The sequence below is a fragment of the Trachinotus anak genome, unplaced genomic scaffold, assembly GCF_046630095.1.
Source record: "Trachinotus anak isolate AG129_WGS33_773 ecotype Australia unplaced genomic scaffold, CSIRO_AGI_Tana_v1 ptg000025l, whole genome shotgun sequence".
In the NCBI taxonomy this organism is placed as follows: Eukaryota; Metazoa; Chordata; class Actinopteri; order Carangiformes; family Carangidae; genus Trachinotus; species Trachinotus anak.
In genome coordinates this window covers 11,955,406-11,978,877 of record NW_027273876.1, presented here as the reverse complement: position 1 = coordinate 11,978,877, position 23,472 = coordinate 11,955,406, and the positions used below count along the sequence as shown (strand labels likewise).

Genomic DNA, 23,472 nt, shown 5'->3' with positions numbered 1-23,472 from the left:
AGCATTTCGTTTCCAACTTCAAAACATCTGTTATCACTCTCCCAGTGAGAGGGGCGTTAACTCATCCTGTAATAGGCTTACAATCAGCAGCGGCCCAGCTCACAGCCAGGGTAGTAAATGTCTGAGATTTGGTCTGGCCCCACCTATTTTCAAAGTTTGGAGGATGGCATTTACAAAGTGTGTGCCTTCGGTGAAACCACACCCTCACCTGTGTGCCGTGTCTGTCCTGCAAACCCTGTTTCCTCTGTCTCTCTCTGCTGGAAGCGCATTTGCAAATGGTTTTTTCATGGATGCGGGGGCAGGATAAACCTCAGCAGTGCGGTACATTAGCCTGTTCACCGGGGAATGGTCAGACAGAAATCCTGAAGCCTCTCCGCCCTGTCTCCCCCTGAGTCGAACAACAAAGGGGGGGAAAAAAAAAAAACATGAGAGACACAGAAGGAGAAGGAGGAGGAGACGGCGGAGACAAAATCCGCAAATCTGAGAAGGACCAGGTGGGTAGGCTTTCTGTGATGCAATGGTGTTTTTTTTTTTAAGAGTTTAATAAGAGGAGGGAGTTTACAAAGTAGAGGCAGTAATGAAAGCTGTGACTGTCAGAAACTCCCTCTGGTCATGAGTCACGATGACGATGGACAAACAGTCTGCATTGGACAGCGCGTCTCAAATGACCGTGTAGTAATGTAATACTCACAATGCGGGGGGACAACTAAAGGCTCTGCGACAGCGTCGAAAGCAAACATGTCCTGTCGAGGCGAAGGCCAGCTAGTTTCTGTTCGGGTTTGTTGACACTGCGAAGTCAGTCGTCAAGCCGGCGGAAGTTAAGCCAAGTTAAGCTTAGTGTTGTAAGTTGTAAATATGTCAACTTGTTGTTTTTCCAGCAACAACTAATTAACAATTAAGTTTCTTAATATAGTGTTTGAATCAATGTTTACGTTAGGGTAAAAAAAAAAAAAAAAAAAAAAAAAAAAAGACGAGAACCCGCCCATTACAAGCTGCTGAATATATTGCTCTTACCCTGCATTTCCACAGATAAGGCTACAAAATATTCACCGCTCCATAACTTCAAAGGTTCATACTTTAAGTTAAAGGTGTAACAAAGATTCAAGAGTCACAGGTGTAACTAATGATGTTAAAAGCGGCTGCATTCCGTTTAGCTGTGCCAGTTCCGGGGCTCAGGTGTTGTGCCCGGCTGGCTCACACACAAGGCTGCTGGCACAGCGAAACGGAATGCAGCCTTCTGGTTAGCAGCCACATGTGGGGCTCCAGATGTTTACCTGTCAAAATGAGAGAGAGAGCTGAGAGAGAGTAACGGTAAATTGGGAATTAATTTCTTTAAATATAAAAAAAAACAAACTCTTTATAGTGTAAGTTTAGTTTCAAAGTGGTAAAGAGAGTCAAGTCCAGTTTCAAGTTGTAAAAAGAGTTCAGTGGGGCCCATTTGTTTGTTGAGGAGGTTTGCAGTTGTCCTGCAGAATGTACTGCATGAACCAAAGATACCTTCGTGTCTACCACACACCTACACACACACACGCTGTCTCTCTCTCTTGCTTGAGCTGAGACTACAGCAACACGTCAGAAGTCACAGCCAGGTGCTGGGGCGCAGCATATCTCACCAGCCTAGCATCCGGTATTTCACAGAGCCAAAGTCAACATTTCTCATTTAAACTGAGTTTCCTACACCCTGCGCCCATGTGATTTCCAGGCATACAAGCGTAGGGACAGAGTTAAGTTTCCAAAGCTGAAACAACAATAAATTCAATCTATTAACCTGTTGATAATGTTTTCAGAGTTGGATCCCCAAAATCATAAAGAAAAGAGTGTGCACCACCTTTGTAGAGGATTCTTTCAGGTACTGTGAACTCTGGAGCACATTTCTTCGTCTCTTTAACGACTGTGTTGATGCCTCATAACATGATCATGTTTTCACATTGATGTATTATCCTCTCACCTCTCTCAGTAATGGTGCGCTTTGCCAGTGTGGGGGTGCGAGAGATGCCCATGCCTCTGTGGCTCTCGGTGATTATTTCAGCACAGCGATCGTCAACCACTGGGACAGCGCCCAGCACTCCTCTGAGTACCCGACCGATGCCTTTGGAGAGCTGCAGTTTGCAGGAGCCAGCAAGAGGCATAGCCATGTTGGTGCTTTTCTGTCAGCCTGATAAATGTTCTCTCACCGGTTCATTAAATGCTTTATTCCTGTAGTCCTTAGACTTAATGATCAAATCTGCAGTACGATAGTGTTTTAAAGACAAATGCTTCTAAAGGTTCAAGGACAAATAATGGCTCAAATACACCAGAGCTGTAGTAGTCAGCGTGGTTGCTTTTACTAACCTTTAACCCGCTGCTGCACTTGAGTAAACAAACACATACCTATACGAGTAAGAGAGAGATCACATACATGTACAGAGAAGCTCATTTAGTTTTTAATACCCAATCAGAGGCACTTGCAGTGAGATTTAGGATGTGCTATCGTACTGAAATGATCACATTTCTTTTATTTTTGAAGTCTGAGTTTGTCTTTTGACTCATTTCCCCACATTTGAAACATGTCTGTTCCATGGAATCAAGCAAATATCAATTTTATTTCTCTTGGGTATCTCAGTTCCTGCGTCTGTCATGGGACACAGCCCCGTCTATTGTCTACACCCTGATGACAGCCCATTGGGGCCTGCCTGCGCCCAATCTAGTGGTTTCTGTTGTGGGTGGAGAAGGAAGGACAAAGGTGAAGACCTGGGTACGGGAGGTCCTCAGGCAGGGACTTGTGAAAGCCTCACAAAGCACAGGTAAACACATCATGAAAGCAAAGTGTGACTCTGGAGTCACTAAATCACCACTTTAAACCCTGCTAGAAAAGCTGGGTCATAGGTCGGAAGCCAGTTAACAGTATTACATCTACATACACTGTTTACAGTCTCTTGATAATATCAGTTAGCTTCAGTCGGTGAAGCAGTTTGTCTGTGTTCAGCATATATTGTCAAGATTTTACAGACTGCTTGACCGTTGTACCTACCTTTAATTCAGGCACACATACTATTATGACACTCCTGTGTTGCAGTATTTGTTTGCCTGATTATATTTGCATCAGATTAAGCTACTTTTTTTTCCCTATGTTTTTAGATTAAATTAAAAAAAAAAAAATACTATCAAGATATAGTACCATTTAAACCTGATCATTTAACATCAGAGCCTAAAAACTGGCACACTTGTAGATTTTTTTTTTTTTTGCTTATGTAAGGATTTTCATAGGAGGTCAGCGTGAAGTGAAACCACTCTCAGATTCATAAACATTTCTAAAGAACTGACAAATAATGTAAAATAATGAGTCTACTCTTTCTGGGAACACATAAAACCAACTTTTTGTGGTTTTGACAGGAAAAATCCACTCATTGCAAAATGCTATACCGTCATGCTACATGACTCTCTGGGGTCTGATCCTAATTTGGTACTACAATGGCCATTTCCTCCAGACTACTGTGCCAAGTGCAGGTGGCACACGGTGTTACTGATCTCCAGTCATCTGAGGTCACTTTAACTAGCTGTTCTCTCGGAGGCCCCAGATCAAAGCGAAGACAATACATAATACACACAAGTCGCACGCATAGACACAGGGTGCTACATGGAATAAATACAAACACGGAAAAGGCAAAGGATGTTTTAGAATGGTGAGGGAACACACGAGTTGCTTTTGTACTGCAGAAATGCTAAAGCTGTTGTTACACATAAAAACATACAACAGCTGTTTGGATTACCATGGTGTCTATCAAGTTTTTTCTTGTGCAAACTTTCAAATTACTTCTTTTACAGATCGGTATACACATGCAATCTGCTCTGCTATGACACTTGAATTCATCCCTTTGGGATCCACAAAGTGTTTCCTTCCTCTTGTTTCCTTCTGGTTTCAGTTTCTTTACTGTGTTATCAGTTTTGTTTTCTACAATTTAGTCCCCGTCTGTTTTGTACCATAAATGAGATGTGTATCAAGGGGCATGACTCTTGTTAGACTTTAGCTTTTCAAAGACAGAATAGAACTGGCAAGAAATCCATAGCAAGAATTAATAAGGGCTAAGTGATGAAAGCATGTGAAATGCAAATATAGATGTATGAAATTATATTTAGTTTTCTGAAGAGGTGTAAGTTCAAGGATTTGGTAAAATATGACATGGGATTTATGTTTTAGTACAGAGGTTGTTGAGGAATGAAATGGCAGTCATTGCCCAGGAATAGTAAAATTTCTCATTTCTTTAACTCCCAGGGGCGTGGATCCTGACGGCAGGCTTGCGTGAGGGTGTAGGCAGATGTGTTGGAGAGGCAGTAAGGGATCATGCCACCGCAGCCTCGTCGGTCTCCCTCAGCAAAGTGGTGGCGCTGGGCATCGCTCCGTGGGGCCTGGTGCACAACCGACAGCAGCTGGTCAACCCTCAGGTTGGACTTCTTCAGCCTCTAAAAAATATCTGTTCACTGGTCACGTACAATGATCTCAGTCTAATATTAGCTTTAGAATTTAAACACTGTCCTTTCGGTTGCAGTTTTTTTGTTACAAATTATTCAAATAGGAAATAAATTTAATGGGGGGTTCATTCATCTTCTACTTCATCTTGTTTAAAATAAGGAGAAAGTATATATTCATCTGAACAATCTGCAATTCTGATTGAATTACAGCTATTGCAACGCAGGTATTCAATGCACTGTAGCTGTTTAACTGTAGTAGAAGAAACTGTGCAATAATCTACTCTGATTTCTTCCTTTTTTGCAGGGCAGCTTTCCTGCAAAGTACTACGTCCAGAATATGACTCGGGACTCGTGCTGCTTGGACAACAACTACCAGGCCTTCCTGCTGGTAGACGATGGGAGTGTGGGACGCAGAGGAGGGGAAACAGGGTTCAGGGCCAAACTGGAGGACTACATCTCCCACCAGCGCACAGGCATCTGGGGTGAGAGATGGCATAATAAAATCTCATTTACTCCATCACATATAAAATGATGATACAAAAACCGATTGTTTGCGGTGGCAGAGCCTAAGAGTGTGACACTTGTGAGCTAAGGAAGTAGGCTTAAACATTTGTAGTCCTGTTGTATTGTTGTTCATTCATCGGAAGAGCTGGTAGAACTGGATATGGGAAACCAGTGTGCATGCATGAGGAGTGACAACACATCATCTGGAATGATGCTGTAGACTAAGCTAAACTAAATGAAATTAAAGTCAACTGAAAACGGATTAAATCCATTTACTATATCAAACAGCAGATCTTCAGCTTTTCCACCCATGGATGTGTTCTCTCACATTCCACCCTGGTTTTAAGCTATTTGGCCCTATTGTTGTGGTTTTTTGATTGATCCGTGTGATGATAAGAGGATCCTTTGGCATCCACTGGATGAAAGCCATTGCATGCCACTGCATGAATTTGAGATGCAGCTCAACGTGTAAAATCAAGTAGAGATTTTTCAAAAATGTAACAGGCTGCTCTTTCTGTGCCTGTGACGATCTGTCAGCTCTTGCTTTACAAGAAAAATATGCAGATTGATCATTCTAAGTTTGTGTTAAAGTAAAGTCAGCATGAGTAAATAATTTATCAATGCACTGTATGAATCTGTAAACAACATTTGCATTTTTTCAGGTAGTGGCAGCATTGACATCCCTGTGCTTTGTATGCTGATATCTGGGGAGGCCAGCATGCTGGAGGTACAGTGAGAGCCCTTTAAGATCAAAGAAAATATGAGGTCACTTTAAATAATAAAATGTACTTTTTAATGATGCCATTTAATTCCATAAGTAAATGTCCCCCTCTCTCTCTTTTCCTGACAGAGAGTGGATCTTTCCCTGAAGAACAACATGCCCTGGCTGGTGCTGGCCGGCTCAGGAGGCATGGCTGACTTCTTGAGTGACGTCTTGGAGAACCTGGCGTTGGCACCGGCGGTCCAGTCTTCCAGCGAGGGGGATGGCGAGGCGGGTCCCAGTGTGGATATGAAAGACAGAGTGGCGGAGCGGGTTAAAAAGTATTTCCCCTCTGAAGCGGAGTCAGACAAACTAGTTGAACGAGTAAGAGCTGTGGACAGAGGCGTGTGTCGTTATTGTGCGGTAACTGACATACTGAACAGGAAGAAGAAGGCCTGAGGGATTTCTTCATCTTGCATGTTCAACAGCTGGTGTGTTCAGTTGTGGCCAACTTCTGGCTCGCTTGCCATGAAATTTAACTGTGGTATTCATGGTCTCAGAGGTTTTCAAATGTTCTCAGTCACTCCTTGATCTGTTGTTTTTCAATGTCAAGGTCGAGAATCCAATTTTAGTCACACAAGATATTTCATAATGTAATGGGCAGATGGCCAATACATTTGTTGGGCATATTTATGCTCCCAAGTGATTGAAGCCTTTTGATTTTTTTATGACCCCATATTCTTTCTTTCAGCACAAACCTCAGGGCAAGCTCACATTTTTTTCCGCTAAACCTCTAAGAGCAGTTACAATATCAGCATGCTGCCTTGCAGACTTTGGCCTCTTTGTCAAGCTACTTCTGGCCTCAGTTTGTCCCAGATTACAGAAACCGCTGGCTGTTATTCATTTGTTCTTGCTCCTCCACAGTTAACACCACAAACTGCGGTTTGGAAGTCATTTTCACTTTCAATGTGGCTTTTCTTTTAACACAGAAGTCTGAAAATTGATTGGCTGTAGAGTAAATAGCCAACAACATTCAAATAACTCTTTTTGTATCATCTTCCGAGAACATGTGCAGTCAAAAATCCCCCTAATACACTGGAAAATTTCCAGAATGAAATGAAAAAAGCTGAGTGCCACCGTTCAGTATCTTCACTGTTCCTCTTTGTTTTAAATGGAAGTTGACGGTCAGCAGGCACTGACAAGATTAACGACTGTTTTTTAATTCTTGCATTAACTTAACTAAGTCTGACACGTTTGTTGTTAAGTTTATCTGCTGTTGCTGTGTTTTCCATGCTGTGATGTCTCTGTTATAAAAAGGTCCATTGAAGAGCAAATGTAACTATTTGTTACCGCTACATAGCTCATCATACAAAGATGTGTTGTTTTTGTGACACCAGCATCACATGCTGCCTCAGAGGTGTGTGGCTCATCAGTGTCCTAACGCTTATTGAAACAGTAATGTAATCAGTGCTTAAAATCCAGTTGTGTTGTCATTTGCTATCTGTTGAGCTGGGGACTGATTGGAGTCACGCTCTTACATTAATCTTATTTGTTTCTACTCATCACTGTTGTTCCTTTGGTTCAAATGTTGTGATGAAATCTTTAAATGTCTGATATGCTGCTCATTCAGCATATCAGGGTTGACAGTACCCTTCATCATCTAATCTTTCTTCATCACTATCTTTTCTTTCTCAGTACAACCAAATATTGTGCTCATTTGTTCAAAAATTTCATTTTTTTTCTGTCTCCAGGCTCTGAGTATCTACCAGAACAGAGATTTGATTACGATCTACCACGGAGAGCAGGAGGGTCCAGATGACTTTGATACAGTCCTGCTCAAAGCCTTAGTGGGAGGTACAGACTTACACTAATACTAACTAATTCATATTATCAAGAGTTCAAATGTTTTGTCTTTATTTTGATGTTTGTGGTGTGCGTCTGTGTTTTTCAGCTAGTAAGCACCGTGCGTCAGTCGACGCCAGCCCTTACAATGAAGAGCTGAAGCTGGCAGTCACATGGAACAGGGTAGACATTGCCAAGAGCGAACTCTTCAATGGAGACATCCACTGGAGGGTGAGGGGAGAAAAATAACACATCGGGCGTTACATTCAGAGAAATGCTCCCACTGTAAAGTAGATGCACTAGTGTTATGTATTTTATTTTTTTATTTTTTTATATCAAGTACAAATACTTTATTATTATTATTATTATTATTATTATTATTATTATTATTATTATCATCATAGTGATGTGCAGTTGCATTGTTGATATGAAATAAGCAAAAATGTTTAATGAATTATTGGCCCTGTATTGAAATCTGCTCAATTAACAATCATCTTTGTCCAATTGTACAGTATGAAGACTTGGAAGACTCCATGACAGATGCCCTGATCAACGACAAGCCTCAGTTTGTGCGTCTTTTCACTGAGAACGGCCTCAACATCCTGGACTACCTGACCTATGGCAGGCTGGAGAGCCTCTACCGCTCGGTGGCTGATGGGACACTTCTTTACCACCTGCTACAGCGCCACCTCATGGAGCGGCTTGGAACCACAGCACCGTCAAACCAGCAGGGTTCACCCTCTAAAGTGGAAGCAGAGAAGATGCAGAGTGGGCCAGCGACAGAAATCAGCCTTTTTGAGGTGTTTTTTTTTTTTTTTTTTTTATTCCTTTAGTTTTTCTGAAAACAAATCAGAAATAATGTGAAGAAAACTTATTTACTCCCACTCTTGTGTTGTTGCTCTGTTTACTTTTTCCTCAGGTGTCCAGGGTCTTGGAGCTGTTAATGGGTGATGTCTGCAAGCCATTCTACTATGATGCTTTGGGCTTAGAACAGATCACATCCAAGAGGAGGGCTCTTCGGGTACTCCAAACCTGTGAATATGTAGACATATGTAGTTACACCTATAAAATCTAATACAACAAGTCAGCCATAAAATCTACCTTTTCAAAGTTGATGATAAATAAATAATAATAAATGGGCGGGCAAAATATTAGAAATGCCTCTCAATATAATGCGGTAAGTATATCATAATGCAACCCGAGTGATAATAAACATACAGTTGAATTAGCAACTTGTCTGACAGTGTTAACTAAAACTGACCATTATTATATTTGCAAAGGTAGATTTTGTGGCTGAGCTCTTGTATTAGGTTTTGCACCTAATGAAGTATCTACTAAGTTTATAGCAAACTGTTGTTGTGAGGTTTTAAAAGACAAAAGTGAATCACGTGTAAAAATTCACTGTTACTTTCTCACCTTTGCCCCGATACACCCGTAGTTAATTCTTGTCATTCATCCCAGCGTGCCAGTAAGCTGCTGCGTGGAGACTGCTTGTATCGGGACAGACGCTGCCTCTTCCCCTGGGCCTCGCTCTTCATCTGGGCTGTTCTGCAGAACCGCAGCGAGATGGCCACTTTCTTCTGGGAGATGGTAAATCTCTTGATACGTACATGCTCATCTCAAGTTTGCAGATGCAGTTAATCAACTAAGTGACAGAAAAAAAAATGTTTATGACCAGCACTGCTGACTTAAATGCAAAATGCTCTAGATCCTATAAGTACCTTAAATGGGTTCCTCTGATATCCCTCGTTGATTCTCCCAGGCAGGGGAGTCAGTGCTGAGTGCTCTGAGTGGCTGTAAGATCCTGAGAGAGCTGTCCAAGCTAGAGATTGAGACTGAGACCAAACTCTCCATGAAAGAGCTGGCACAGAGGTTTGAGACTCTGGCACATGGTAAGACCCTGAATGCATCATCCATTAATGTCCCTTTTAAACAATAAGTGATAAAAAAAATAAAAAAAATTCACATGATCTACCCACTGATAGTTTGCCACTCTTTGGATAATGAGTGATTTAGCTGTTAGCTCCTTATTAAAGCCTCAATGTTGCTAGTATTGGGCATTTCATGGGTTCTGCATTAAATGAAGCGATGCATGCATGTCCGCTGCATGATAACCGAACTCTGTCTGCACTTCTTTCTCACCCGTCAGACATCTTCAGCTCTTGCTATCGGAGCAACGAGAGTCGCTCTTTCACCCTGCTGATCAGACAGTCTCCAGTGTGGGGTGGTACCACCTGCCTCCAGATGGGCATGAGCGCTGACGCACGGCTCTTCTTCAGCCACGACGGAGTACAGGTGTGTCACTGCGTTCGCACATGAAAGACAACAATGGAACCGAGTCACTGCTTCATTGGTTCATGTGTGTTAAACTTAATTGCATATCTTGATTTAAAAACTCGAAATAATTAATTATACCCACTGTCCTTCCCCATTAGAATCTACCATAACTTGTAAAGGGAAACTGAGTTACAGTGTTACCATATTTTCACATGACAAAAATGGTCTCTCCTCCTCCAGTCTCTGTTGTCCCAGATCTGGTGGGGGGACATGAAGAGGAACACAGAGGTGTGGAAGCTCCTGCTCACCTTCTTCTGCCCCATCCTCTGCTACACCAACCTCATCTCCTTCAGGTGAAGTCCACATATTCCACACTAACTGTTTGTTATTAGCATCCAGAGGATTGAGATCCCAGAACTGTCGTCAGTTTGATTTCCAGCACAAATTCACACTTTGTATTTGTGCAGTGGTATCTCTGTATGAATGCTAAAATTTTTCAATGTCCTCCACCCCTGTAGGAAAGACAAGGACCAGCAGCAAGAGGAGGAGAAGCCTAATGAGGAGGGGCCGGGCCGGGACAGCGACAGCCTCTATGGCACCACCATCTTCTCTTTCTCAGACATCAAGCACATGTAATACTCATATACATTACTTCATGCTATTTTATAGAGCTTCAGTACTGTCAAGTGGCACCCCTTTGCCTTTAACTACATGTTTTTGTCTGTTTTTTTTCATGCATTGGCTTTGCACTTTCAAACGTGACCCACTGCTTTGCATTTGTTGTAGTGTGCAAATTCATTAAAATTGTGTCGTCGTTGTCCCAGTGAAGCTGATGCTCAGGAAGCACACACTCCCAGGACAGCAACCATCAAAGGTGAGTCCTCTTTAAACGCAGCACCCCTGAAAAAGTGTTGTCACTCGCACAACAGAGGAGAGGAAAGACTGATGGCAGAAATAATTATTTTAAGCCGCAGTGATCAGCTACTAATCCCTATCTAATGACCTTCCTTTCAGGCATACGTCATACTCACAGACCACCAAAGCGTCCATTCATAGTGTCAAGATGGCGCCAGTTCTGGTTTGCACCTGTCACCTCGTTTTTGGGCAACGTCCTGATGTACTTCCTCTTCCTCCTGCTTTTTGCCTACGTGCTTTTGGTGGACTTCAAGCCCCCCCCACCCTCTGGCCCGGCCATCACCGAGTATGTGCTGTACTTCTGGATATTCACAATCGTGTGTGAGGAGATCCGGGAGGTGAGTGCAGAGAAACCAAAACAGAGCGCCTGATTAAATGAAGTAATTCAAAAGCATTTATCATATATTGAGACACACCAAACACTTAACAAAAATAAACAGTTTTGCAAAGTGTTATGCTAAATGAATTTCACCAGTCCTTGAAAACATTGTTTGATATTCAGTTTTTAGATATGTATCATCAAAAAGCTTGTATGTGCTTTGTATAGGATGCAGTTTTAAGTTGGTGTTTTCTTCTCCAAGACTTTCTTTTTGGGGTCGATGACTTGGCGTCAGAGGATCAGAGTGTATATTCAGGATGTGTGGAACAAGTGTGACCTCACTGCCATCCTGCTCTTCATCATAGGACTAATCTGCAGGTGGGATTTCACACAGCACATGTATATTATTATTATTATTATTACTGTTACTAGATTATGCCAAAATGTGTGTTTCAAGGCTCTTGTTCTTCATGGCCTTTAAACAAAGCATTGTCTTATCACCTGATTAAAATGATCACATGGTCAATATATACAGAGGGTTGACAGTGGCACTGGCACGAGGGCGACCACTAGAGGCGACTGTGAGGTGCCTCATAGGCGCGTCACATTTGGACAAACTGTGCTCAGTAAATATTGGAATGGCTTACAACTTGCAATAAGGGAGTGTCCCACAAATTCCACCTTTAAGACACATCTCAAACATTGGCTTAAGTCAAACTAGATCTGCGATCACTTTTAATTCAGCATGCAGCAAAATGTATTTGTCTCTTTATTTGTGTACTTTGTATTTGCGTATTGTGACTTGTAATGTTTTGTGTTTATGTTACCTGCCAAGGCACTATGGATATAAATGAGCATTTTTGCTAAAATCCAGCATGTTGACGTCATGTATTTTGTACTGATGGTCATTAACATGCATTTTCCCTATCAAATAAATAAATAAATAAATAAATACATAGTCTTAAGTTTAATGTTCCTGGTTGAGCTGATAATGATCAGTAATTAACAGAACATGAAGAGGCTGAATAATCTGTATTTCAAGAAAAAAGTATTAAGCACAAATCAGACAAAAACACTCCATGAATATATTTCACAGGTGCTTTTCATTGTTATTCAAATAATCTAATAAATTTCTGTCATGAGTCCTGTAATTTTTACAGTGTAGTTTTTAGTGGTGTAGTTATTTTACAAACTGGTTACTGGGTGTTGCTGTGACCACAGTTTATTTGCTTCACTCTGTTTGTATTGTAGGATGTTCCACTGGTCGTATGGATTTGGCAGGGATGTCCTTTGTTTGGACTACATGGTCTTCACCCTTCGCCTCATTCACATCTTTGCCATTCACAAACAGCTGGGACCAAAAATCATCATTGTTGGCAAAATGGTGAGAAATATCAAAAGATCTCCATAAGATGACATTTTGCCAATGTTATAAGGTATGCTATGGGCATTATAATGACAACAAGACAATTGATTTCCTCTGTTCAGATGAAGGATGTTTTCTTCTTCCTCTTCTTCCTGATGGTGTGGCTAATGGCATATGGAGTAGCCAACCAGGCTTTGCTTTATTCCTACGACCCTAGCCTAGATCGGATCTTCCGGCGGGTTTTCTACAGGCCGTATTTGCACATCTTTGGACAGATTCCTGTGGAAGAGATAGATGGTATAAGTGTTTATGTGTGCATGGTGCAAATATAGGCAAAAAAAGTATTTTTTCACAACTGCTGCATCTCTAAAGTTCTCCAGAATAATTAGAATTCACTAAAATTATATTTTTATGTCTGTCCCAGTGGGGAAGGAGTGGGACATGGCCTGCACACACAACGTGACGTTGATTGATGGCGGTGCAGAGCCCTGCAGAACTCTATACAGTAACTGGCTGGTGGTAATTCTGCTGGTCATTTATCTGCTGGTCACCAACATCCTGCTCATCAACCTGCTCATCGCCATGTTTAGGTAACAGAAACTCTGCCAATCTGTCTCTGTGGCTACACTGACACGCCAGCCTCTACACAACACTCTTGTACTCTGTTTGTGTCCACACAGCTACACATTTTCTGAAGTGCAAGCAAACAGTGACATCTACTGGAAGTTCCAGCGCTACAACTTGGTTGTTCAGTACCACTCCCGTCCTTCCCTGGCACCCCCTTTCATCATCCTCTCTCATCTCAATCTCTTTATCAAGAGGGTCATCCGCAAGGTGCCCTCAATCAAGATCCACCACTTTGGTGAGTATTTGAACAGGAGTCTTAAGTGTGTCTAATTAATGTAATACAATTATTGCCTGTCACATATTAAATGCAACAACTTTTGCCTTTTCTATCAGTACTACAGTTAAAAGGGAAAGCAGCTAACAAGCTAATGACATGGGAAACCATTCAGAAAGAGGACTTCCTGACCGCACAGACCAAGATCCAGAAAAGCAGTGACTCTGAGAGGCTCAAACGGGTGTCTGACAAGTAAGCACACCTTCCCACACATTACCAGTGAAATCATTATTTTCTGGCTCCACCAACCTGAGGTGAATGTCCTCTTTTTTTTTTTTTTTTAGAGTGGACGGTGTGCTTAAACATCTCACTGAAAGCAGAGACTTTGACCACAGACTGAGAGCTCTGGAGAATGAGGTAAGATTATATCAAAATGTTTTCTTTATATATACGTGGTGTCAAAAGATCATGTTTGTACCCAGCAGGGCTGGGTGATATATGTCATGACAACTATAAGACTGTGTTGTGATATGGATATGACAGTATGTGTTAAGGTAAGGAAAATAACACATATTTGTTAAAGGAATGGCTTGACATTTTAGTTAGATGAGAAAATTGATACCACTCTCATGTCTGTATAGTAAATATAAAGCTACTGTATAACCTGCAAAACAGGATATAATATGTTAATTGCTAACCTTTTGAGGTGCTGGTAGCCAGGGTGACTGTTTCTCCTGGTTCCAGCCTTTATATTAAGCTGAACTTCTTATGATAGCCTCACATTTAACAGGCAGATGCTTCTCAGCTGACAGTCTGCCAAAAAGTAAATAAGGGTATTTCCCAGAATTTTGAACTGTTCCCTTAAGCTGATCTCAATTGGGACTATGTGATATTCTCATTCCCATCCTCAAGAGTATCAGAAAGAATGTGCTTATAACTTTAATTTAGACTACAAAATTCCACCATATGATAAATAAAGTAAATAAAAATATAATCCTTTGGCCTTCTGTATAATGGAACTTAAATAATGTTTTTCCCTCAGGTGTTATAGTATATACAGTTTGGAAATGGCCGTTTTCTAGCAGAGTAATTTTTGCTAATACGTTCTTTCCTTCCAGATGGAGTATTGCTCAAACGCGCTCAGCTGGATTGTGGATACTTTGGCACAAGGCAGCACGTTCAAACCTCCTCGGCCTCCACCTACATTGAGAGGTACTTGCAAAGAACATTTTTTTTTTTTTTTTTTTTTTCTATATTTTGCACAAAGTTAAGAGAATACAACATAAAACATGATTGATAACAATAGGACAGTGCAGGGAGAGGCAAAAAGTCACAATGGGCTTATTTTTAAGCCTCCACCTTATATTATAGTTTAATATAAAAAAACACAAAATAACATGAAAAAATTAATAAAAATAATAATGACTAACAACAATAATATATGTAAAAAAAAAAAAAACTGAAAATATAAGTGTGTGTGTGGATGTGTGTACGTGTACGTGTGTCCATTAGTAACTCATTAGCAATAATAACAATAATAGTGAGAAAAATAATAAAATACCAACATAGACAATTACAAAACAGCACTTAAATGACCTTTTAAACATTTTTTAAAACAATTCACAGAAGAACATTTTTTTTGCTAAATGGGAGAAACTGTTCCATAACTTAGTACCTCTAAATCTAATTGTAAATTGACCTCTGATAGTGAGGAGTTTCGGGAGATGAAGATTTGCAGATTGGCGTGTTGAGTAAGAATGAACTTTTGAATTTTCATTGAAATAAATCTTGAATTGTTCTGTAATATTTCCTTCATTTGAGAATATCTTATAAAGAAAAACACATATTTGAAAAATATTAATGTCATAAATACTTAGAATCTGAAGTTTCTGAAATAAAGGAGCAGATGAAATGTGTGACTCTGATCGAGTAGCAATCCTAACAAAGCGTTTCTGGAGGATCAAAGTTTTGTGAAGAGTGGAAGGAAATGTACTTGCCCAAACTATATTACAGTAAGACAAATGAGGATAAATTAAACTATAATAAAGAGTAAGGAGACAGTTTGTAGTGACAAGATAACTAATCCTCCTTATAATGCCAATAGATTTGTTTATCTTTCTATTAACACAATCGATCTGATCTCTCCAATTCAAACTCTCGTCAACAACAATAAGTAAGTAGAATGGTTTTTCCGAAAGCCATACTGGTGTTTATAAATAATTGAATTGAAATCTAAATGCAAAAGCATCCTTTTGTAAATAATTTTTTCTAATATTTTTGAAAAACACGTAAGGATAGATATGGGTCTATAATTACTAAAACAACATGGATCATCTGCTTTAAATAAAGGAATAACTCTAGCAACTTTTAGGTCCTCTGGCACAATGCCTGTTTTCAAGGTCAAAGAAAAAATGTGAACCAGTGGCTGTAATATTGACTGTTTCACCTGCTTGACAAGACATGCAGAGATATTATCATGACCAGCTGAAGATGTTTTTAGTTCATCAATTATGTCACTTATTTCTTGGATATCAGGAGGCTTAAAAGAAGAGAAACTAGGAAAATTTCCTGGAATAAAGTCCAATGGATTACCATGACAAGGAGGAATTTTGTCAGCTAGTTCATAACCAATATTGATAAAGAATTCATTAAATTTTTCAACTATCTCAAATGGACTGTTAAGAGAATTTACACCATCTAGGAAGACAGAAGGCAGCTCTGAAGCAGTTCTTTCTTTTTGCAACAACTGATTGATCACTTTCCGTGTGGTTTTAATAGCATTTGAGCAGTTCTTAAATTTTTCACTGTAATATTTCTTTTTTACTAATCTAATGGAATGAACATATTTATTTCTATAGGCTTTGTAAACACCATGGGCAAGAGGAATAGGATTTGAAACGCATTTTCTGTGTATTTTGTTCTTTTTCCTTAAACGTTTCAGCAAATCATTTGTAAACCAGGGCTTGTTGAAGTCTTGACTCTTCTTAGTAAAATTACCAATTGGAAAACAATCATTGAAACAACAATTGATGACTTTGATAAAATGTTGATATGCATGGTCAGCATGGTTTTCCTCATAAGGATCATTCCATGAAGTACTGGCAAGCATATCCTCGAATTTGGAAATATTTCCTTTACTCATAATTCTTTTTTGCATTATTTCTTTAATAGGTTTAGGTCTATGTAACTTAATTAAAGAATACTGGAATATGGGGAAATGATCTGACAAGTCTGAGTACCAGATTTCATTCCTTCACTGAATGAATTTGTTAGAATATTATCGATCAAAGTTGCTGAATTGTCTTTTACACGTGTAGATTTATGAATAAGCGGGAAAAAGTAATTAGAATAAAGAGTATTGAGAAAATCTCCAGTTTGAGTATGAGATTTATTTTTTAAGAGGTTTATGTTAAAATCTCCTAGAATATAGCAGATTTTATTTTTATTATTTATAAAGCAAGCTGGACAAACTATCATTAAAATCATTGAGAACAGAGTCAGGAGGGCGATATATAGCACCAACAATAATATTCTTTCCACCGGGAACACCAGAGAGCTCTATAAAAACAGATTCCACCTCAGGCCCATCTAACTTCAGAGAGAAATCTTCTCTTACTTTAAATGCATAGTCTTCATGAATAAATAGAGACACACCACCTCCAGATCTATTTCCTCTTATGTAGTGAACTGCATTGTATTTAGGTCATTTAAACATGTCTTTAGAGGCTTCTGTAAGCCAAGTTTCTGATAAAGCAATGATAGAAAAATCATGTTTGAATAAACATAAATAATGAATGAATTTATAATAATTGCTAGAAAGACTTCTTATATTCAAGTGGAAAGTAGAAAATGTATCAGAAGGCATAGAAACACTTAAATCATTAAATTGTGATTCATTATAAAAGCTACAGAAGTTTGAAACATTAAATAATGAAAAAAAAAGGGATTAAAGGTTTGGCTTTCAAAGATAGATGTATTATAGTCCATAAAATATGTAAGACAACAAACGACAAGAGCAAAAAATGTATAGTTAAGTCAATAGTTAACATAGATGTATCTTCACACAAATGAGAAACAGTCTGCATGTTGGAATGTCACAGGTGTGTTTGACTGAAGACATTCATACCAAACTTTGTCCCATCAGTCACCTCACTATGCTTCTTCCTCTACACAGATGCATTTCCGTCTTCATCGGGTTCCACCTGATTCAACCTTGGTGATGCCTTCACTTGCTCAGGGTTAGTAAAAGACAAGACTGAAGTGCTTTTACTTAGGCTGTTCTCATGCTACGCACCCATCAATCTCAATACTTTCCAGCCATGTTATGGACTGAACTCACTGGACTTCACCAAAGATTCTCAATGAGTCTTTACTTAAAAAAGAGAAAGATAGGCCATCACTTCTTGTTACAGTGCTGAGTAAATGCAAAAGATGATATTCTAAGTGTGCAATCTATCTTACTCTAATGCCAAAGACAAGGCGTGTATTTATGATGTGGTATGATATAATGTGGTATGATATATTATGTGTATTTTATTTGCCAATGCTTTTATGTCTTTATTGCTGTAGTTTTAAGCTGAAAGCTGGAATTCTTTTTTTTTTTTAAAGGTTTTTATAGTTTTTATTGTTAAAAACTTTGATGTTGTTAACAGGGGTTACATTACATTCTGGCTAAAGGGTGGATTTTTACAATCTGAAATGTTAAATTGTGTATTTGTTCTCCTACAGTATTTTATTATGTTCAATAAACTGTACATATAATTAAAACATTCTTAAAACTCTACTGTTACTGTTACAAAAATAATGCTAATACATTCAAATTCTTTTAGAGAGTTAGATGAATAGATCAATACCACTTTAACGAGCCAGCAAATACCAGAGTTAGCTTAGCTTAGCTTAGCTTAGCTTAGCACACAGACTGAAAACAGGACATCAGCCAGCCTGGCTTGAGATATAACATGTTAATTACTGAGCTTTAGGCTAGGCTAGCTGTTTCCCCTTGTTCCCCAGTTTTTATGCTAAGCTAAGCTAACCAGCTGCTGGTTCCGGCTACATATTTACCATCTAGCTGTTGGCAAGAAAGCAAATAAGTATATTTCTCAAAATGTTGAACTGCTCCTTTAATGACAAATAATGGGGATTCTCTGGTGTCAGGTGAGAGTGGCTCAAAGAAACCAGTAAAAAATGAACAGGTTTTGGGATCAAATGATGTAAATTTGCAGGGAAAAGTGTCGACTTGGAAGCGAGGTGGTTGGACTTGCTGTAAAGAGAGGGGGATATGGATAGTGTTAAAAGTGCACCACGGTACTTATTTTCAGTATGCCAGAGCTCTATTGAAGGTCACATAGCGGAGCCGGGCTGTTGAAGGAGCCTTTACTGTAAATAGCCGGCTGGGCCACCTGTCAATCGCACCAGCGGCTCGCACTGAGAGAGAGGCGCTGTCATCACTCTCCGCCTTCCCGCCCTCTTTCTGCATGTGGAAATATGTACCTATGTAACTGATTGTGTGTCTCACTCCCAATGTCTCTGTGTCTCAGTCATTTTAACTTAAATGCTCCTTAGTTCACATTCAACCATTCAACAACAATTCTGCTGAACCTAAATGTCCTTTCTGTCTCTCTTAATCAAAACCCTGGAGCAAAAATGTTCAAATGTAAACCGTTTCTTGGGAATGTCAGCTGCCCTTGTCTGCGTCTAGCACGCTACACATGTGCAGACCACTATCACCTCCATTTTCTTCTATTTGGGTCCATTCCATACATCATCCTGACATGCTGTGCTGTGCTTTGGGAATGGCATTGCATTCCCTCATATTTCAAGCCATTTACATTTTTTTTTTATTACATTGACCTTCAGTTAGGCTTTTATTCAAAATGGGTCAACATTCAAATGTGCAGCAGAGTTGATGTGAACATGCAATACTGAGTTTCAACCACATTTAATGGTAAATTCAGTCATAGGAGAGCGGAGCACTTCATTACTCCTCCAACAGCTTTATTGGGCTGAGAATATGCAGCAAAAGTCAAAGTTGTTGGAGTGTGAGGATGCCATCTGCTTTTCTTTTGTGTCTTATAAAGAATTTCTTCACTGTACAATCATCAGTTTGGTTTTAATTTCATGTAATTATTCATTCATTCATTTACTTACTTTGTTACCACATTTTTATGGATTTGGATCTTTTGTGCTCTGGGTGATTTACTGACATGGGAAAGTTTCATGCGTCACCATTACAGAGAAAGAGAAGAATGCATAAATAAATAAAGGGAAAGAAATGGTAATAATAGTGATAAATAACACACATTCATACACATGCAAATGTGGATATATGTAGTACATGTACATATGAACTTATATATGTATATAACGTGTTAAGTTTAGCACTATGACTACAGTGGTTATATTAAAGGAAAACTTCATCCTCAGTTTGAATTATTTAATGTCAGCAATTAGACTTCCCCCTCCTTCTCATTTCCATATGTTCTTTGACCTCTCTTTCCCCCACCCTCCTGCAGTCCAAAAACCCCCCTGACTGCCATAAGTACACGCCCACCTCTCAAATACACTGTGTTAAGGGCAACAGGAGCATTCTTCCTGGACATGTGCCTCTGTCACTCACGCACACAGAGCCATACAACTACACCACACACCCAGTTGTGTTTCCACTGTGTCCTCTGTGTTCCCAGCACAAGGCTGGCACACTGCTCTGTCAGTCTTGTGAAGACAACCCTCTTCTCCCCTTCTCTCTGCGGCCTGGAGCAAAGACCTGAATAATATCCCTGAATCTTCTGCAGCTCTTTTACATTTTCTGTGGATTTTATGGTTTTGAAGTGTTGAAAACCCATCGACCGTTTTGGTTTTTGGTGGGAGAAACAGGGCACAGACATTCTTCCTGGAGTGGATTTGTAGCTAAGAAGAGCTGTGTAAATCTTCAAGATGGCACCTGTGAAAGGCTGGGTGGTGGGGCTCCTGCTGGTGCTTCTGTGCCCGTCCCAGGTAACACTTTCTGGGGTAGTGAGTGCCCAGGATGTGGCTGAAGCAGAAGCAGATCTCCAAGCCAGAAATGATGAGGAGGTCGTGGCAGAGGAGGGGGAAACCACTCAGAGTGATGGTGGTGCTGGCGAGGAAGAGGAACAGGTAGCAGAAGAGGAAGGTGAAGACGAATCAGATGATGAGGACGAGACTGATGAACAGGAGGCAGACGAGGAAGAGGGGGAGGCTGAGGAGGAAGAGGAGGCAGGAGAAGTAGAGGAGGAGGAGGAAGAGGAGGCAGGAGAAGCAGAGGAGGAGGAGGATGAGGAGGCAGGAGAAGCAGAGGAGGAGGAAGAGGAGACTGTTGATGAGGAAGCAGAGGGGGAGGAAGCCTCTGAGGATGAGGATGCTGATGAGGAAGATGAAGAGGAGGAGGAGGAGGAGGAGGAGGCTGCTGAGGAAGAGGAGGATGAGGAGGAGGAAGGAGAAGCAGAGGAGGAAGAGGAGACTGCTGATGAGGAAGCAGAGGAGGAGGAGGAAGCAGAGGAGGAGGAGGAAGCCTCTGAGGAAGAGGAGACTGAGGAAGATGGAGAGGAGGAGGCTGCTGAGGAGGAGGAAGGTGCTTCAGATGAGGAAGATGAGGAGGAGGAGGAGGAGGAGGAACAGGAGGACGCTGATGAGGATGTGGAGGCCGCAGCTGAAAGTGAAGAGGATGAGGATGCTTCTGAAGAGGAAGAGGATGCCTCTGAAGAGGAAGAGGAGGCTGATGATGCTGAGGAAGAGGATGCAGCTGGGGCAGAGGAAGACGGTATATGCACTTTTTAATAGATTGAGTTTTTAGATATATTTTAAACACATTGATGGTTTATGGAAACTAAACAAAATAATTTGCTAAAATATGACAAATGATTATTTTTCTTGGGTCCTTTTCTTAACTCTGACGTAGCTTCCTGGCTTTGTTAGGCAGCTACTGCAGGATCACTGTCATACATATCAGTCCTAAAATAGGCTGGCTTATCTGTGTGGTAGCTGGCACCCTGTACTATTTAACCATTCATACCTTTTGTTGAGCCAATGTGGCTATTTTGGGACAAAACTGTTACTGTGAAACTGTAAATTCAGAAAAACCAACACTTGTTGATCACTGGCTGCGGTGGTGAGAGTTTATTTGTCCAAAGTGTTTTTGTGTTCACGCCGGTCTTTACAAGTGATACATCTGCACAGAAGCCAATTTCATATAATCTATTAGTGGTGGGGGAACTTCACTCACTTGGACCTTACGTCTTGTACTTTTTTTTTACAAGGACCTACTGCACATTTGGTCTTCCCTATAAAGGTTATCTACTCTTAGTGTCTCATCCTCAGTGCTCAGTCTCTACAGCTGAATCATTTGAAATATTAAGCATATCAGCATTAAACACAACCTGACAGTTAGGCTCCACAACATGATCTGGTTTACATGAAGTAGAAGCTATAGCTCAGACTAGATCTTTAAGGCCAGTACTGATTATGATATTTGGGAGTTTAAACATACACATGTAACATTGAAAAAATCTTAATACCGATCCCTTAGATGTGTTTTTTTTAAGAACTGTGACCAAGATAAGTAGTGAGCGGGACATTTTACAGTTTCTATTTACTTATCGGCTTTTTTACATTTACATTAGCCAATATATAAGTCTAATTTTTTTCTGCTGACTTTTCATAGATGATTCTGAAGCTGTCCACACAGCAGAAAACCAGGAAGACATAAGTGAAGAGGAGGTCGCCGCCGACATGCCACAATTCCACTCTGGCTCTTTGTGTAGCGTTTGCACCATTTGTGAGGTAAAATGATGTGGTGGGACTACCCTGACACTGTTTAGAAATAAGTCTCACTAAATAACAACGGTAGTATATGAGTTAATGAACACAACTGTCCATTGTGTGTCTGTTAGCATTGCTCTGATAACTGTGACAAGTGCCCCTGTGAAGAGGGAGATGAGTCGGATCACTGTGAGCACTGCCAAGTAAGCATCTTCACCGTCCTCGCCGTAAATAACAACCAGCATTTGGGTAAGACACGAAGCTCCTCATGTTAACCCTTTTTGTCTTCCAGGGATGCTCATCCTGCTACCTTTGCCCCATACTGTGTGACACAATATGCACACCAGGTAAATACTGGAAGTTAATTAGTCATACGGTGCATGTACCATTGTGTGTTCGTTTATTTTGTCAACCTTGGCAACCTTCATTTTTGTACTTAACCTTTTTTCAGGTGGCCTCGTTGATGAGCTAACTGGGTCCCTCTTTCAGTAGGTTTTCTCACTCCACAGTGCATTGGTCTGTTCAGTGACGCAATAACTGTCCATTGTTTTCTCATGCCCTGGCCTTTGTCTTGCAGGACTGTTGCCTCCCTACTCTGAGCACCCTGGAGACTTTGTCCTCTGGCGCCACCATGCAGTCACATACAGTGCTGCGCTCCCGCGTCAAGCTGCTCGTACCTCACTACTTGGAGTGTCACTCATCACTACACAGCTGAAAAACAAATAAATACCAATGTATGTGTTAACTCATGTTTAGGATTTGTAATTACCCTTGTACTACAAGCTGAAATATTTAATTTAATGACCTTTTCCTTACCTACATATTGTATATTTTTGATGGCTATTATTTGTTCAGATTTTTTTTTTTTTTTTTTTTAGCATTATTGTAGTTATAGATGAGCAAAAATGTTCATAGGCCCATCTTTGTGGCAGGAGTCTGTACTAATGCACCAGAACAATGAAGTCCACTCATGCAACATGTAAATATAACATGTCTTGGGTTAAGTCCTTTGAGTTTGTAACATGCTACAGTACAATTTTACATGTTGTTGCACTGCTACTGATTCTCACCTGATAATAAATTTCTCCTTATCTATAAAACTTCACATGCACAGGTCATATATATATATATAAATATATATATATTCTTACCCTATTTCACATTGTTTACTGACTCCTATTTGCAGATGTATTGTTGTGCATGCACTCACAACTGTGGCCTACCCTACTCACATAAACCGCAGTTTATGTTAAATAACACAATGGCAGTAAGTTGGGTAAAGGGCGCCTTTAAACTGCGTTACAGCTAGAACTTCAAACTCTGTTGATAAAGTTAGGTATTTTGTTTCAGCTTATGGCACATACATTTACATACATACGTAGCCACACACACAGTTGCATTTCTACAGTACTACTTTGAGACCAACCTGAAGGATGCGGTGGTCAACACCTGGTAACGAAGCCAGGTGTTGAGCCAACGACGCT

General features: G+C 40.2%; 2 protein-coding genes and 1 long non-coding RNA gene across 4 annotated transcripts; 2 read left to right on the top strand and 1 right to left on the bottom strand.

The window, feature by feature from the left end:
* Positions 1–246: 246 nt before the first annotated feature.
* Positions 247–1,082, bottom strand: LOC139609083 (uncharacterized). The gene is made up of 3 exons (XR_011685152.1): positions 1,015–1,082; positions 692–788; positions 247–388 (listed from the first exon to the last, which is right to left on the bottom strand). It is a non-coding gene; the product is annotated as an uncharacterized lncRNA (long non-coding RNA).
* LOC139609078 (transient receptor potential cation channel subfamily M member 4-like) lies at positions 353–17,996 on the top strand. The gene is made up of 28 exons (XM_071463330.1): positions 353–494; positions 1,788–1,849; positions 1,958–2,135; positions 2,603–2,783; positions 4,253–4,422; positions 4,754–4,931; positions 5,616–5,680; positions 5,804–6,037; positions 7,405–7,507; positions 7,605–7,726; positions 8,008–8,295; positions 8,415–8,516; positions 8,957–9,085; positions 9,258–9,387; positions 9,645–9,790; positions 10,013–10,125; positions 10,291–10,404; positions 10,597–10,646; positions 10,787–11,025; positions 11,269–11,384; positions 12,258–12,390; positions 12,495–12,669; positions 12,797–12,962; positions 13,053–13,234; positions 13,333–13,465; positions 13,558–13,630; positions 14,332–14,425; positions 17,388–17,996. Exons 1-28 carry the CDS (start codon positions 426–428, stop codon positions 17,417–17,419), a joined length of 3,777 nt encoding a protein of 1,258 aa, XP_071319431.1. The 5' UTR covers positions 353–425; the 3' UTR covers positions 17,420–17,996.
* A 1,797-nt stretch (positions 17,997–19,793) lies between these two features.
* LOC139608871 (sarcoplasmic reticulum histidine-rich calcium-binding protein) lies at positions 19,794–23,143 on the top strand. 2 transcript variants are annotated; one of them, XM_071462987.1, is made up of 6 exons: positions 19,794–20,990; positions 21,891–22,009; positions 22,120–22,191; positions 22,281–22,335; positions 22,440–22,476; positions 22,566–23,143. In XM_071462987.1, exons 1-6 carry the CDS (start codon positions 20,147–20,149, stop codon positions 22,585–22,587), a joined length of 1,149 nt encoding a protein of 382 aa, XP_071319088.1. In that variant the 5' UTR covers positions 19,794–20,146; the 3' UTR covers positions 22,588–23,143. The 2 variants fall into 2 exon arrangements, with proteins under 2 accessions (XP_071319088.1, XP_071319089.1); XM_071462988.1 differs by lacking the exon at positions 22,566–23,143 and having other exon boundaries at positions 20,007–20,990; positions 22,440–22,480.
* The last annotated feature ends 329 nt before the right edge of the window (positions 23,144–23,472 follow it).